A 14,009-nucleotide genomic window follows, 5' to 3' on the forward strand; every position below is an offset into this window, starting at 1 on the left:
TCTGGTGAACACCTGCTTGAAATATACAACACTTCTAACCTGACTTGACATTTGTTTATGTTAATAATCTTAACCCACAAAGCCATTAGCGATGGGGTTTGTCTGGCGAGGTTAAAGCGTTGACTCGTCACACAAATTCACCACCTGGGTACACCATGTAGAGCCGATTTTGAAGCCCCTCTCCGTAATATGGCTTGGGTTTTGTTCCAAATTTCGCAAATGATTTTGTAATAATAAATGGTAATTTTTAGCGGCATTCATCATAATAGGATGGAGATGTAATACAGTGGATGGTCGACCATGAACTTCCAAGAGCCTTAACATTTTAATGCATTTTAATCATAATGATGATTATGAAAAGGAAATGATCAAAGAATAATTATGAATTATTATCAAAGAATGTATAAAGTACCACACGAGTAAAAACGTACTAACTGAGGGTCAAAGGAGTATACCGAGTTGGGTTTTTTATGTAATGGAAAATTATTGAGAGAACTGTTGTTAAATTTGATTATGTCTATTTAACCATCACTTATTCCTGCAACAGTTTGTGAAAAGTAATCTGTGGCTGAATAATTTTGTGTGAAAATAATTTGGTTCGATGAAGCCAGGGGTGGGAAATGAACTTGCAACCACAATACCCCTAACATGTTTGAAATGTTATTAACTTATGCCGAAAAGAGCAAATTAGTCCAGTTTCCAAGAATCCAATGGTTCAGATGATAATGAGGGGTGGGGTGGGGTGTGGTGTGTGTGTGTGTGTGTGGGGGGGGGGGGGGGGGGGGGGTGATGCGTGTCATCGTATCCGAATTAGGTGGACCCGTGAAGATCCGGGGTAGAATAGGTCTTCAGCAACACATGCTTGCTGTAAGAGTCTCGCTGACTTGGTCGTTGCATGCCCTATAGTTGTAATATTACTATTGGAACTGGGTTAGAATAGGTCTTCAGCAACCGATGCTTGCCGAACGGGATCGGGTGGTCAGACTCGCTGACATGGCTGTCATTACGACCATGTTTAAATCAGATTGGAATTCTCTTTGAGTTTGGAGACGGAATATTTTCCTTAGAATGCTTTAAAACATAAAATGTCCTTCTTCGAAAAGGATAACTAAACACGATACACGACAAAGTTTATATAGGACATACCTTGAAATATTTACTAATGGAGTTAAAACTTTTGGAAAATCCTTTTCCCAGGTTTTCGCGGGGGGTATGAGAACATTTTAAGGTCCTCGGATTCATCAGTACACCAAGGAAGGCAGGTCGTCAAAAGCCTAATATTGGACCTCTACAAGATCCGACAACGACGGGGTCACGGGTGATCCGTGAAGATCCGGGGTGGAATAGGTCTTCACCAACCCATGCTTGCCGTAAAAGACGACTATGCTTGTCGTAAGAGGCGATTAACGGGATCGGGTGGCTCGCTGACTTGGTTGACGCATGTATTATCACATTTACCACTGTGTCCGGAAGTAGCCATTATTGCTATTTTTAAGAGAAAAGTTTCAATATTATTTACACATATCACATCCTCGATATCTCCAGGGATCGCATGTCAGTGAGCGTAGGTATACATGTACATGTATACCGAAATGCGAGCGCTGGAGATATCGAGGGGACATATATCATCACCTCGTGCATTTTTTACAAGTTTTCCAGAATATCTTGTAACACCTTTATAGTGAAACTAAAAACTGTTCCCATCTGCTGCTATATACTGTATATCATTCACATCACATATATTTTCTTCTTTTATTTCTTCAGAGGACACGGGTAGCCCAGTCGTCTAAGAAGCCGCAAAGTAGCGTCCCTTTGACACGCCAGCGTTTCAGGACTAAGACGTTTACAACTTGGTGAAACCCGCGAATGTGGAGCTGACAAACCAAAAAACATAATCGGGGCGAACCGAGATTTGAACCCACGATCATAGGTTTCTGGCGTGCCCAATTCTGCACAGCGAATGGTGGCGCCTAAGATTTGTTTGTTTGTTTGTTGTTTAACACTGCACTCAGCAATATTACAGCTATATGACGGCGGTCTGTAAATAATCGAGTCTGGACAAGACAATACAGTGATTGATATCATGAGCATCAATCCACGCAATTGGGATCGATGACATGCATCAACCAAGTCAGCGAGCTTGACCACCCGATACCGTTAGTCGCCTCTTAGGACAAGCATAGTCGCCTTTTACGGCAAGTATGGGTTGCTGAAGACCTATTCTATACCGGATCTTCACGGGTCTGAGCTTAAATGTACACACGTAAGATAGATGCACCACAACCGCCCGTTCAGTTCCTTGGATCAATAAAACTGTGTTTGTAATTTTTCTGTCCTCATGTGTTCGATTTTTATATTCTCGTGGGAATTCCTGGAGGACAGGTCCAGGTTTACAATGATTGTCTTAGAGCCAAGGGGATCAGACCGTCAATTCGATGACTTGGGCATGACTTGACTATATATATATATACTGAGAGAGAGAGAGAGAGAGACACACACACACACACACACACACACACACACACACACACACACATGCGCCCTACCCCAATGTGCAATGTTTTTTTCTAAGGTGCAGGGATTATACTAACCTTGTGCTTTATTAGAGGTGGGTTTAAAGCCAATTACCATAACAACATGTCAGAATGATGAGATCTGATTGGTCCGCGTGATCTTGATACATACTATGCATCCCGGTCGCCATGGAGGGAAATACGTTTCTCAGCGGAAGAATAAATCACGTATACCCCACCACGAACAAGGCAGGCTGCACGTGGATTAATTTTGAAGATGAATATATAAACAAACGATCGAACAACCTACAAATTTGTATGTATGTCGTGTGTGTGTGTGTGTGTGTGTGTGTGTGTGTAACTGACTCTTCAGAAATAGTCATCAGAACTGCGACTGTGGCAAAACCGAAATCCTTTTCACTTAAAAGAAAATTGTACATTGAAACAAATACTATATAGATGATCTATATGATTATTACCTGATTGATGCTCATGATATCAATCACTGGATTGTCTGGTCCATACTCGATTATTTACGGACCGCCGTCATATAGCAGGAGTATTGCTGAATGCGGCGTTAAACAACAAACAAAACTTTATTGATATATTTGTAATGTACAGAACACAGGTAATTGTACATGTATATCAACACTGTTATAGTTTCATATCAATTCTTACTGGATAATACATACGTATATTTGCGTTGGCGCCAATTTCAAACCCTGATTCTTTGACCACCCCACCACCTCAAAATAAACTCGCCCATTCCGCGATTCCGTGCGGCATCACGTGACTATATTCGGAAAAAAATGGCGCTCTTCAGCAACGAGAAGTTGAAGTACCTGCGAACTTTAGGATTGAAATTTGACGCCACAGAAGGTATATTGTAAACATACATTGAATGAAAGACAACAAGAGGGTGTTATTCATTTCGAAATCAACGGATGATTTTGACTGACACTGTGTCATAACACTGTTGGAGGTTAATCACTGTTGGAGGTTAATATTTGCAACTCTTACACCGAGTCTTCAAATCTTCTGCAAAGATTATCGGCCTAGCCTACTTTGTCGCGTAGAAAATGACAGAAGTTGAGACTGAGAGGGTGAAACTTTGACAAAGTGTCACTGACATCCCCGAATACAGTCGTCGTGATACCGCAGTTCTGTTTAAATTTTCAAGGATCAAAATATTAGGGCTGGGACGGGTAACTGGTGCTCGGGTCGGGTAGGTACTGAGTAGGACCCGGGTACCCACAGGACTACCCGGACCGTGGTTAGTCACGTGATATATTGTTTCATAAAAAAAATTCACAATATAACTACATGGTGACACGACAATTTTAAGTCTGATTTCTTCAAGACTATGAAGCGTTCCTTCTGACTTATAGATATGTTTGAACAAAGCTGAAACGTCAGTCAACTTCAGTGTATGCATGACCACATCGTTTTATACGTGTATCTAAATACATTCTGCCAGGGCTACTGTCAAACTATTTCTCAATCTGACATTTTGTTCCTTATCTCTTGACACCAACAGCTGGTATCCGGGTAGGGTCAGGTAATAGGGGTGTGGGTACCCGGGTAGTAAAATTGGACTTGTCCCAGCCCTACAAAATATATAAACTGTTTATCTGTGTGAGGATTCGACATTTGTAACAAGTCAAGTTTACGAAGTGTGACAAGCCGGTGACAGTTCGAGTGTTATTTAACCACAATGTTCATCAGTTACAAGATAGATCTACTATGAATAAATACTTATGTGACTTTGGGCTATATTCTGTCACACTTCCCGTGCCAATGACCAAATGATGACCATTCAGTCAGAGGAAGTTAACGGCAAACTGTTCAGAGGGTGTGTGTTAAATTGCAGGAAGGCAAATTCTGGTGATAAAACTGGTAACAGAGAAGGGGATGTCAGTGTTGATGAGATGTCAACTGGCTTCAGGCACCAACAGCTGGCTGCTGACCCCCAATAATTACCTTAGCTGGCTGTCTCTGCTGCTAAGCTCTCCTGGCCTAGTTCACTTCATAGGCCTACCAAATCACTTGATGGTTGAAGCACCATGAGCACAGGACCATGAAACTAATAATAATAACAAACTCGCAGATGAGGCCAAAGGATGTTCAACACAAACTATATATACCAGTAATAAAGTACTTATGTTAGTATTAATAATTAAAAGGTGTCCAGTGTTCAGCTTGGAGAATGATATTCTGCAGCAAATATCTGTTAAGATTCCCAAAATTGAATTACCGTATACGACGAATAAGCGCCCAGAGCGCTCTCAAAATTAGAAATCGGGGGCTCTTATTAGAATATTATTTTGGTGGAAAAAAACAGTTGAAAGATAAATTTCATGGTTTATGCTGACAGCCTCAAATGTTATATACGACAGATAGATTTTTCCAGAATTTAATTGCCCATAATTAAGGGTGCATTTAACACACGAGAATGTATTATACGCGAATAAATAATTCTTGTGTACATTGATCAATAGGAAGGGGTGCTAATTAGGGTTGTTCAAGAGCCAGTATATAAGCAATTATCGCCGTGGGTGCTTATTAGAGCGGGGCCCCTACTGAACATTAACAGCATTTTATTGTCATTTCTTACAGATGATATAAAGAAAACATACAAGAAACTAGCCCTGATACATCACCCTGATAAGGTTTGTACTTTTTGTTTTGTTTGTGTTTTTTCCATCTTTCAGTTTACAGATATTTTCCCATGACAACAGGTTGGTGAAGACAACTGAATGAATAACAGCATCCATTAGTTATGGGTATTGGCCTGACTTGCTTACTGAAATCTATTGTAATAATGATGCATGTGTTTTGACTGGTGGCAGCAATGGTATATAGAGCTCCGCGAATTGGATATCGCTGTGAGAAGCTTGATGTTTATCTATTTTGTGCATACACAGTTATGGCCCTTGATCCATGTTATTTTTATTCATTTGGTGCATAGTGTCTGCAATGGGAAAAGTTTCCCCAGAAACTACTGAAGTTACATGAGTGAAACTTTGCAAGCTTATCTAAATGATACTTATCAAGACTGAATTCAAAAATCAGATTTTCTCAGGACATCAAGCCACCCCAGTGCCTATAAGGATCTATAGGACTCTCTTTTTGATAGGTAACATTAACTTCCATGTTATTCGCTACTATATGAACAAAGTTCAGTTGTGCCCCATGGTGCGAAATAGTCATAACGACATTTTGGGGTGTGTTTTTTTTTTAAATGAAACATCATAGCAATTATGGCAAAATATTACTAATTTGAAAAGGGTTAGTTTTTAGCTATTCATTGTAGCAAAGCATAATTACATGGAGCTCAGAAATAGTGTGACCCCATGGTAACCCGAGGCAAGAGAGTAAACTGACTTTAAAAGACCAGTTTCTACCCTTGCCGAACTAGGCTGGTATTATGGAGTTACATTTTGGCTGGACTAACGAGTCTATGCATAGTCCAATCAAAATCGCACACCGAAATCGAAATCAGGTTCGTAAAGTGTTGTGCAGATTTCGGTCGACTGCAGGATTTGCAGAGCATGTGCACCCCTAACTCGTCAACAGATATTTTCTAAATCTTTTCATGTTTTTAATCAAGGTACTCACGTGATTTGATGCACTTCGCGATGTAAGACTCGTTTTATCACAATATAGATCTTGATTATCAATCAGATCGTCTTGACTAGGCGCCACTGTTTTGTTTGAAGCAAATGCAAGTGATACGAGAGGTTGAATCTGATTGGTCAATAGGAGAGGCATAGAAAGGACATAACTTGTAATAGCCACTGATGGCGCTACGATCGAGCCAAGGAATTCCAGCCTAGTTCGGCAAGGGTGGAAACTGGACTTTTAAAGTCAGTTAATTCTCTTGCCTCGGGAAGATGATGGCAACCTGGTGTAGAATAGATTCACAGCAATGCGTCAGAATGGACAATGTTCATAATATCAACCATTGTTAGAAATGGTGTTCCCCATGGCAACCGGGTGTAGAATATATTCACAGCAATGCGTCAGAATGGCGCTGCTCATAATATCAACCATTGTTAGAAATGGTGTTCCCCATGGCAACCTGGTGTAGAATATATTTACAGCAATGCGTCAGAATGGCGATGCTCATAATATCAACCATTGTTAGATATGGTGTTCCCCATGGCAACCTGGTTTAGAATAGATTCACAGCAATGCGTCTGAATGGCGATGCTCATAACCAACCACTGATTTGTCTGTTGCAGAGTCATTCATTTTTAAAGGCCTCAGTGGTATAGATGTCACATTTATTACTGAAATTGGCACAAAATAACAATAGGTCTTGAACATGCAATGATCATGAAGAGAAGTTAGACTGGTGAAAAGGTGAAATTGTCCACCTTTGCTTGTCAGTATGTTTAATGTTATTTTCATAATAGAACCACCCGAAATCTTCACTGGATATATGAGGTATTTATGAATTTGATTCGCCACTTTCATTTTCTTTTGATCAGTCAGTTTTGGTTTCAGTGTCAGAATGATCCAGAAGCTACTAAAAGGTTTCAAGAACTGAGTGCTGCATACTATGGCCTACAGAGACTTAAAGGTGAGGGTACTAAGTGCTGCATACTATGGCCTAGAGCGACTTAAAGGTGAGAGTACTAAGTGCTGCATACTATGGCCTACAGAGACTTAAAGGTGAGAGTACTAAGTGCTGCATACTATGGCCTACAGAGACTTAAAGGTGAGAGTACTAAGTGCTGCATACTATGGCCTACAGAGACTTAAAGGTGAGAGTACTAAGTGCTGCATACTATGGCCTACAGAGACTTAAAGGTGAGAGTACTAAGTGCTGCATACTATGGCCTACAGAGACTTAAAGGTGAGAGTACTAAGTGCTGCATACTATGGCCTACAGAGACTTAAAGGTGAGAGTACTAAGAGCTGCATACTATGGCCTACAGAGACTTAAAGGTGAGAGTACTAAGTGCTGCATACTATGGCCTACAGAGACTTAAAGGTGAGAGTACTAAGTGCTGCATACTATGGCCTACAGAGACTTAAAGGTGAGAGTACTAAGTGCTGCATACTATGGCCTACAGAGACTTAAAGGTGAGAGTACTAAGAGCTGCATACTATGGCCTACAGAGACTTAAAGGTGAGAGTACTAAGAGCTGCATACTATGGTCTACAGAGACTTAAAGGTGAGAGTACTAAGTGCTGCATACTATGGCCTACAGAGACTTAAAGGTGAGAGTACTAATTGCTGCATACTATGGCCTACAGAGACTTAAAGGTGAGAGTACTAAGTGCTGCATACTATGGCCTACAGAGACTTAAAGGTGAGAGTACTAAGTGCTGCATACTATGGCCTACAGAGACTTAAAGGTGAGAGTACTAAGTGCTGCATACTATGGCCTACAGAGACTTAAAGGTGAGAGTACTAAGAGCTGCATACTATGGTCTACAGCAACTTAAAGGTGAGGGTACTAAGTGCTGCATACTATGGCCTACAGCGACTTAAAGGTAAGGGTACTAAGTGCTGCATACTATGGACTACAGCAACTTAAAGGTAAGGGTACTAAGTGCTGCATACCACCGTGGGGATTCCAGGTTATGTTGGTTGCACATGGCAATTAAATGGATCAGATGGGTGTCAGACTTTGTGGTTTGGTTGATTTTACCCCAAAAGCATGGATCATTGCTTGCGCTATCAATCTCTGGATTGTCTGATCCAGACTTGATTATTTACAGACAGCCGTCATATAGCTGGAATATTACTGAGTGCGGCATTAAATAACAAACAAACTCGCATTATCAATCACTGAATCGTCTGGTACAGATTTGATTATTTTCAGGCCGCCTTCATGTAGCTGGAATATTGCAGAGTTTAGTGTACATGTATCTATTCTGTATTGCTAAGCTAAGCCTATTGTTTCAGAGAGGGAGAGACGAGCCGCCTCCTGCAACTGTGGCCATGCCCACTACGACTGTGGGTATGACTTGGACTTGGACTACAGTGACTACTACGACTCTGATGATGAATATTCCCAGTTCTATTCACAAGAAGATGAGGATGAGCTGGTAAGATATTGTTTCAAATCCAGTGCTAATCATAGAACATAGAAAGAAGATGTTACCTCTTTGATGATGTTTCATTGGTCCGTGCACATCTGTAGAGTTCAGTGTTGGAGTGCTGCATTGATAATGCAGTGATTAAAACTAATGAAATATGGACACTTTCATGATTTCATCACCTTTTGGTAAGACTCACTTCTATATCATTGCCTAATTTGAAAAATATCTTAAGGAAATTTTGGATGACAATCATCAGATTGAACTGATCCAGCGTATGAAATTAAAACTTTTTGTCCATTAGTCCTGGTGATGATAATATATAGCAAAACCCATAAAAAGGGCTTGGGCCTGGGGGACTCAGTCACACACTGCAGGTTTCTGACCTGGGGGACCCAGTCACACCCTGCAGGCCTCTGACCTGGGAGACCCAGACACACCCTGCAGGCCTCTGACCTGGGGGACCCAGACACACCCTGCAGGCCTCTGACCTGGGGGACCAGATACACCCTGCAGGCCTCTGACCTGGGGGACCCAGACACACCCTGCAGGCCTCTGACCTGGGGGATCCAGTCACACCCTGCAGGCCTCTGACCTGGGGGACCCAGATACACCCTGCAGGCCTCTGACCTGGGGGACCAGATACACCCTGCAGGCCTCTGACCTGGGGGACCCAGACACACCCTGCAGGCCTCTGACCTGGGGGACCCAGTCACACCCTGCAGGCCTCTGACCTGGGGGACCCAGACACACCCTGCAGGCCTCTGACCTGGGGGACCCAGACACACCCTGCAGGCCTCTGACCTGGGGGACCAGATACACCCTGCAGGCCTCTGACCTGGGGGACCCAGACACACCCTGCAGGCCTCTGACCTGGGGGATCCAGTCACACCCTGCAGGCCTCTGACCTGGGGGACCCAGATACACCCTGCAGGCCTCTGACCTGGGGGACCAGATACACCCTGCAGGCCTCTGACGTGGGGGATCCAGTCACACCCTGCAGGCCTCTGACCTGGGGGACCCAGATACACCCTGCAGGCCTCTGACCTGGGGGACCCAGATACACCCTGCTGGCCACTGACCTGGGGGACCCAGATACACCCTGCTGGCCACTGACCTGGGGGACCTAGTCACGATCTGCAGGCCTCTGACCTAGGGGACCCAGACACACCCTGCAGGCCTCTGACCTGGGGGACCCTGTCACACCCTGCAAGGCCTCTGACCTGGGGGACCCAGTCACACCCTGCAGGCCTCTGACCAGGGGGACCCAGACACACCCTGCAGGCCTCTGACCTGGGGGACCCAGATGCACCCTGTCACACCCTGCAGGCCTCTGACCTGGGGGACCCTGTCACACCCTGCAGGCCTCTGACCTGGGGGACCCTGTCACACCCTGCAGGCCTCTGACCTAGGGGGCCTAGTCACACCCTGCAGGCCTCTGACCTGGGGGACCCACTCACACCCTGCAGGAATCTGACCTGGGGGACCCAGACACACCCTGCAGGCCTCTGACCTGGGGGACCCAGACACACCCTGCAGGCCTCTGACCTGGGGAACCAGTCACACCCGGCAGGCCTCTGACCTAGGGGACCCAGTCACACCCTGCAGGCCTCTGACCTGGGGGACCCAGACACACCCTGCAGGCCTCTGACCTAGGGGACCCAGTCACACCCGGCAGGCCTCTGACCTGGGGGACCTAGTCACACCCTGCGGTCCTCTGGCTGACTGTTGATTTTCCTTGATGCTGAGAAAGTGTTATCATTATGTCAGTATGCTGTGTCTATATTTCAGCTGGATTTCTTCAGGAAGATTTTCATGGATGTTTTCTCGGAGTTTGTCTTCAAGAAAAGTGAGTATTCCTCATGTCATGTTTTTTGTTGGCCATGTCCTAGCTGTGTAAATGAGAATAGTTTTCACTATCAACATGCCAGATAGGCTGGTGACTCACAAATGTAACTAGCCGATCTGGAAAGTTGCAGGTCTGTTTTTGTGAATACATGCTAGAGTAGGTTACAAATGTTCATTTTTCTCAGATTATGGTACGTAACTCTCTGACTTTTAACTTTACACCTGTGATGAAGGATTACAAAGTTACAAAGTCTGGCGCTGAAACAAGGACTGGTCGACTCACAGTTAGTATACTGTGTCTGAGTGGGGTATTCAGGATAAACTGGCATGGTATCTCAGTGAGCTAGCTCTGTAAATCGGCATCAGTCCAGACTAGTACAAGCAGCCACACATACACGTGCATGCACGTCGCTATATAAGTGCAATAATCTTGAATGCGACGGCAAACCCCATTTCACCTCACCTTTTAGATAGATAGATTGTAGTATGATATGAAATGAAGCCATTTAGGTAGGGTAATTCATCCATTGTAACCACTATTACGATTCGTCTGCCTCGTGAGATGCATACTTTAGAAATTCGATCCCGATCTGCAGTAATGCATAAAACAATTGAAATACAGTATTAAATAGTCATTGCAAAAACAATCAACAGTGACTGTCAAAGTAAATAAAATAAGAAGTCTTGGAATTTTCAACTAGACAGTTGGCCAGGTAGGAATTCATTTTTACTGCCCCGACAGATATGTTACCAGCCACGGAATAGCATGCTATCAGTGATTTGTCTAGGTTTCCAAACTAAGTGCCCTTCCTTGGCAAATCGGTGAAAATCATTATTTTGTTTGACATTTTTTTATTTTTAAACTTATCCTATCTCTCACTATGCTTTTCTTCCTTCCATCAATTTTATGTGGAAACATGCTTGAACAAATTTTCAAGCTTCTAAAAACAACTCATCTGAATACATTTCCCAGCATCGCCATGGTTACCAACCAAACAAATGGTCAAGCACTATATTCCCGCGCATAACGACCTACATGATACGATCATGTGATTGCCTCTGCCACATCATTGTCTTTCTCATCACCACATAGTGGAGACGTGCACTGAGATTTGAGAGAATCTAGTTTGTCTGTTGTTGTTTTTGTGGGATTCCCTTCAACATCATCCAGATTACGTACATGATCTGAGGGACAATGGACAGCCTGTCGGAAATGTTGCGTAATAATACACCTGTGACCCTCACAAACTTGGCTGTGATTGCCGTGGCCATTGTAGTTTGGACAAACTCTGCTCAGAATGTGAACACTTCACATTAGAGTCCTTTTAAAAATCTTATCTACACAAGTGTTCCATGAGGGAGATTGTCCGGCGCTCCAAGTCACGAGACTCGCGACAAGCATAAACCGTCGTTTGCCAACAAGCCTAAGAAATCACCAAGCTGTCTGTCCCCTCCTCTGTTACTGTCAAACCACCGTCAGATTCTGCCTTGCCCGCGCCCTCACGAGCTGATGACAGGGTATCAGATAGTTTTCTGAATGACAACGTCCCTGTTGTCACGGATAAAGAACAGTCCGTCCCTGTAGTGTCCGGGTCTACGTCTACATCAGAACTGCCAGCTGACTTGGATGATCGGATGGTGCTCTCCACAGTTGCTTCAGCTGGACCTGCCTGGACTTAGATGTTGATCGACCTTTAGCACTCCTAGACCATCCGCCACTTGTCGACACTCGTCTTCTGCTCTGTTCAAGTTGATGTCAACTAAAGCTACTACCACTTTGGAATCGATGGTGACGACTAAGCCTTCCACCAGGAGAACACATTCACCCTCCTCTGTGAGTTCACGTAAATACCCAATGAAGCTTTTTCAGCATGCGCACAAAGGAGCTACTTTCCGAAACTCAATTACGAGCTAATTTACTTTCCGAGTCAATCATATATATTTAGAACAGTAATATACATCTAAAACATTATTTCATATTTTTTTTAATCTTAAAATGTTCACTAATTTTGGGAAAACCCAATAGAGTGATGCATAGACGTATGTAGATAGGATGGGAGCCTGCCGTGATAGCCTTTGGCAATGTGCCCCGCGCGAGCAGGCCATGTCACAACACATGTGAAAGACCCCCTGTCATGAGCAGAGAGTAGTCGACCTTTGGCCATCTGGCCCTTGCGCAATGCCTACTGGTAGTTTATTGACTTCCTTAGTCACCCAAACTCCACGAGAACATAATTTATCATCCAAAACTGGCTCCCACATGAGATATCGCTTGGGTGAGATCAAGCGATATCTATATTGTAGATATTGCTGCAATGAAATTGCATCACAGTGCTTTGCAGAGACCATTGTGACATTGTGACATCAAATGACATCACTAATGGCTCTGCTACTGAAGCTGTTAGCAGTACATTTTACACTTGTGACACTGCTTATTACTGTCTACAAACTGAAAAAGTTAGAAGAATGATGTTGGATGATAAAAAAATCTCACATTAATTTCTGTATATGCATGTGCATTTCACATGTATTGCCGATTTTATCATGTATGTAATAAAAACATGACTGTTATATATGTCTACTATGTGTTTGTCATTCTTATTTCAATTTCGCCAACATCATGCGAACATGTCAGGTTATTATCCCCCGCCCAACAAAGTTGGCGGGGGATATAGAAACGGGCTCCGTCATGTTTCGTTTCCGGAGCATAACTCATAAACAGTTTATTATGTTTTCATCAAACTTTGCAGGTCTGTCAAGTACATGCTTAACTGGTGCCTTTTGCTATTTAGAAATTTTAGACATTTTTATTTTTTAGTTTCCATGGCAACAAGATGGACTTAGGTTCTGTGAGGGTAGGGTTCGTTTCCGGAGCATAACTCATAAACCGTTCAATATTTTTTCATCAAACTTTGCAGGTCTGTCAGGTACATGCTGAACTGGTGCCTTTTGCTATTTAGAAATTTTAGAAATTTTTATTTTTTTTTACTTTTCCATGGCAGCAAGATGGACTTATGTTCCAAACTCTTCTTTTTTTTCCAGTTTCCATGACAAGTTCCACCTCGGTTAAAAAAGGGGTTTGTTTAGATTTAATTATGTCATTAATTCTGCAACGGGCGGGGATATAGCAACCTTAGTGGCAAACTCATGTTTGTATTGGGACGATTCTGATGTTGATTTATCAGAAATGTTGGGTGTTGGATGGATTATGAATTAGATTCAGCTATGATTCATGGTCTGAGGAGGAAAGTAACGCTTCTAAATGTTCAAAGACAGAGACGGCCACCCCAGCGAAACCTACACCAAAGACGAACGGCTACCAATGTCCAATATGCTTGAAACAGCATTTGTCAATATCAGGGATCAGGGGTCATGTCGTCAACAAACACAAACAATGCGATTTGAAAGGTGAGATTAACAATGCATATTTTCAGTCTATGTTTTGTTCTCCCGTATGTGTGTGTGTGTGTCACAATATTATTAATTTACAGTTTATCCTCTAAATATTTACAAAAAAAAGGGGAACTTTTATTGAAAATGTTGGGGTTTTTTTGTGATAAAATTTGGACTAAAATTAAAATATATGAAGACAAC

At 43.0% G+C, this 14,009-nt stretch overlaps 2 protein-coding genes across 2 annotated transcripts in view; one reads left to right on the forward strand and one right to left on the reverse strand.

The window, feature by feature from the left end:
* LOC139443317 (pecanex-like protein 4) overlaps positions 1-14,009 on the forward strand; it is a 137,584-nt gene that overhangs the window by 27,215 nt on the left and 96,360 nt on the right. The gene's annotated exons all lie outside the window — the stretch shown is intronic.
* Positions 8,629-10,329, reverse strand: LOC139442296 (collagen alpha-1(I) chain-like). Its single transcript, XM_071223087.1, has 5 exons — positions 10,274-10,329; positions 10,011-10,115; positions 9,755-9,860; positions 8,954-9,649; positions 8,629-8,688 (listed from the first exon to the last, which is right to left on the reverse strand). The coding sequence occupies exons 1-5, from the start codon at positions 10,327-10,329 to the stop codon at positions 8,629-8,631; spliced, it is 1,023 nt and encodes a 340-aa protein (XP_071079188.1).

Source organism: Haliotis cracherodii, unplaced genomic scaffold, assembly GCF_022045235.1.
Source record: "Haliotis cracherodii isolate W230 unplaced genomic scaffold, xgHalCrac1.p SCAF_5, whole genome shotgun sequence".
NCBI classification, from domain to species: Eukaryota; Metazoa; Mollusca; class Gastropoda; order Lepetellida; family Haliotidae; genus Haliotis; species Haliotis cracherodii.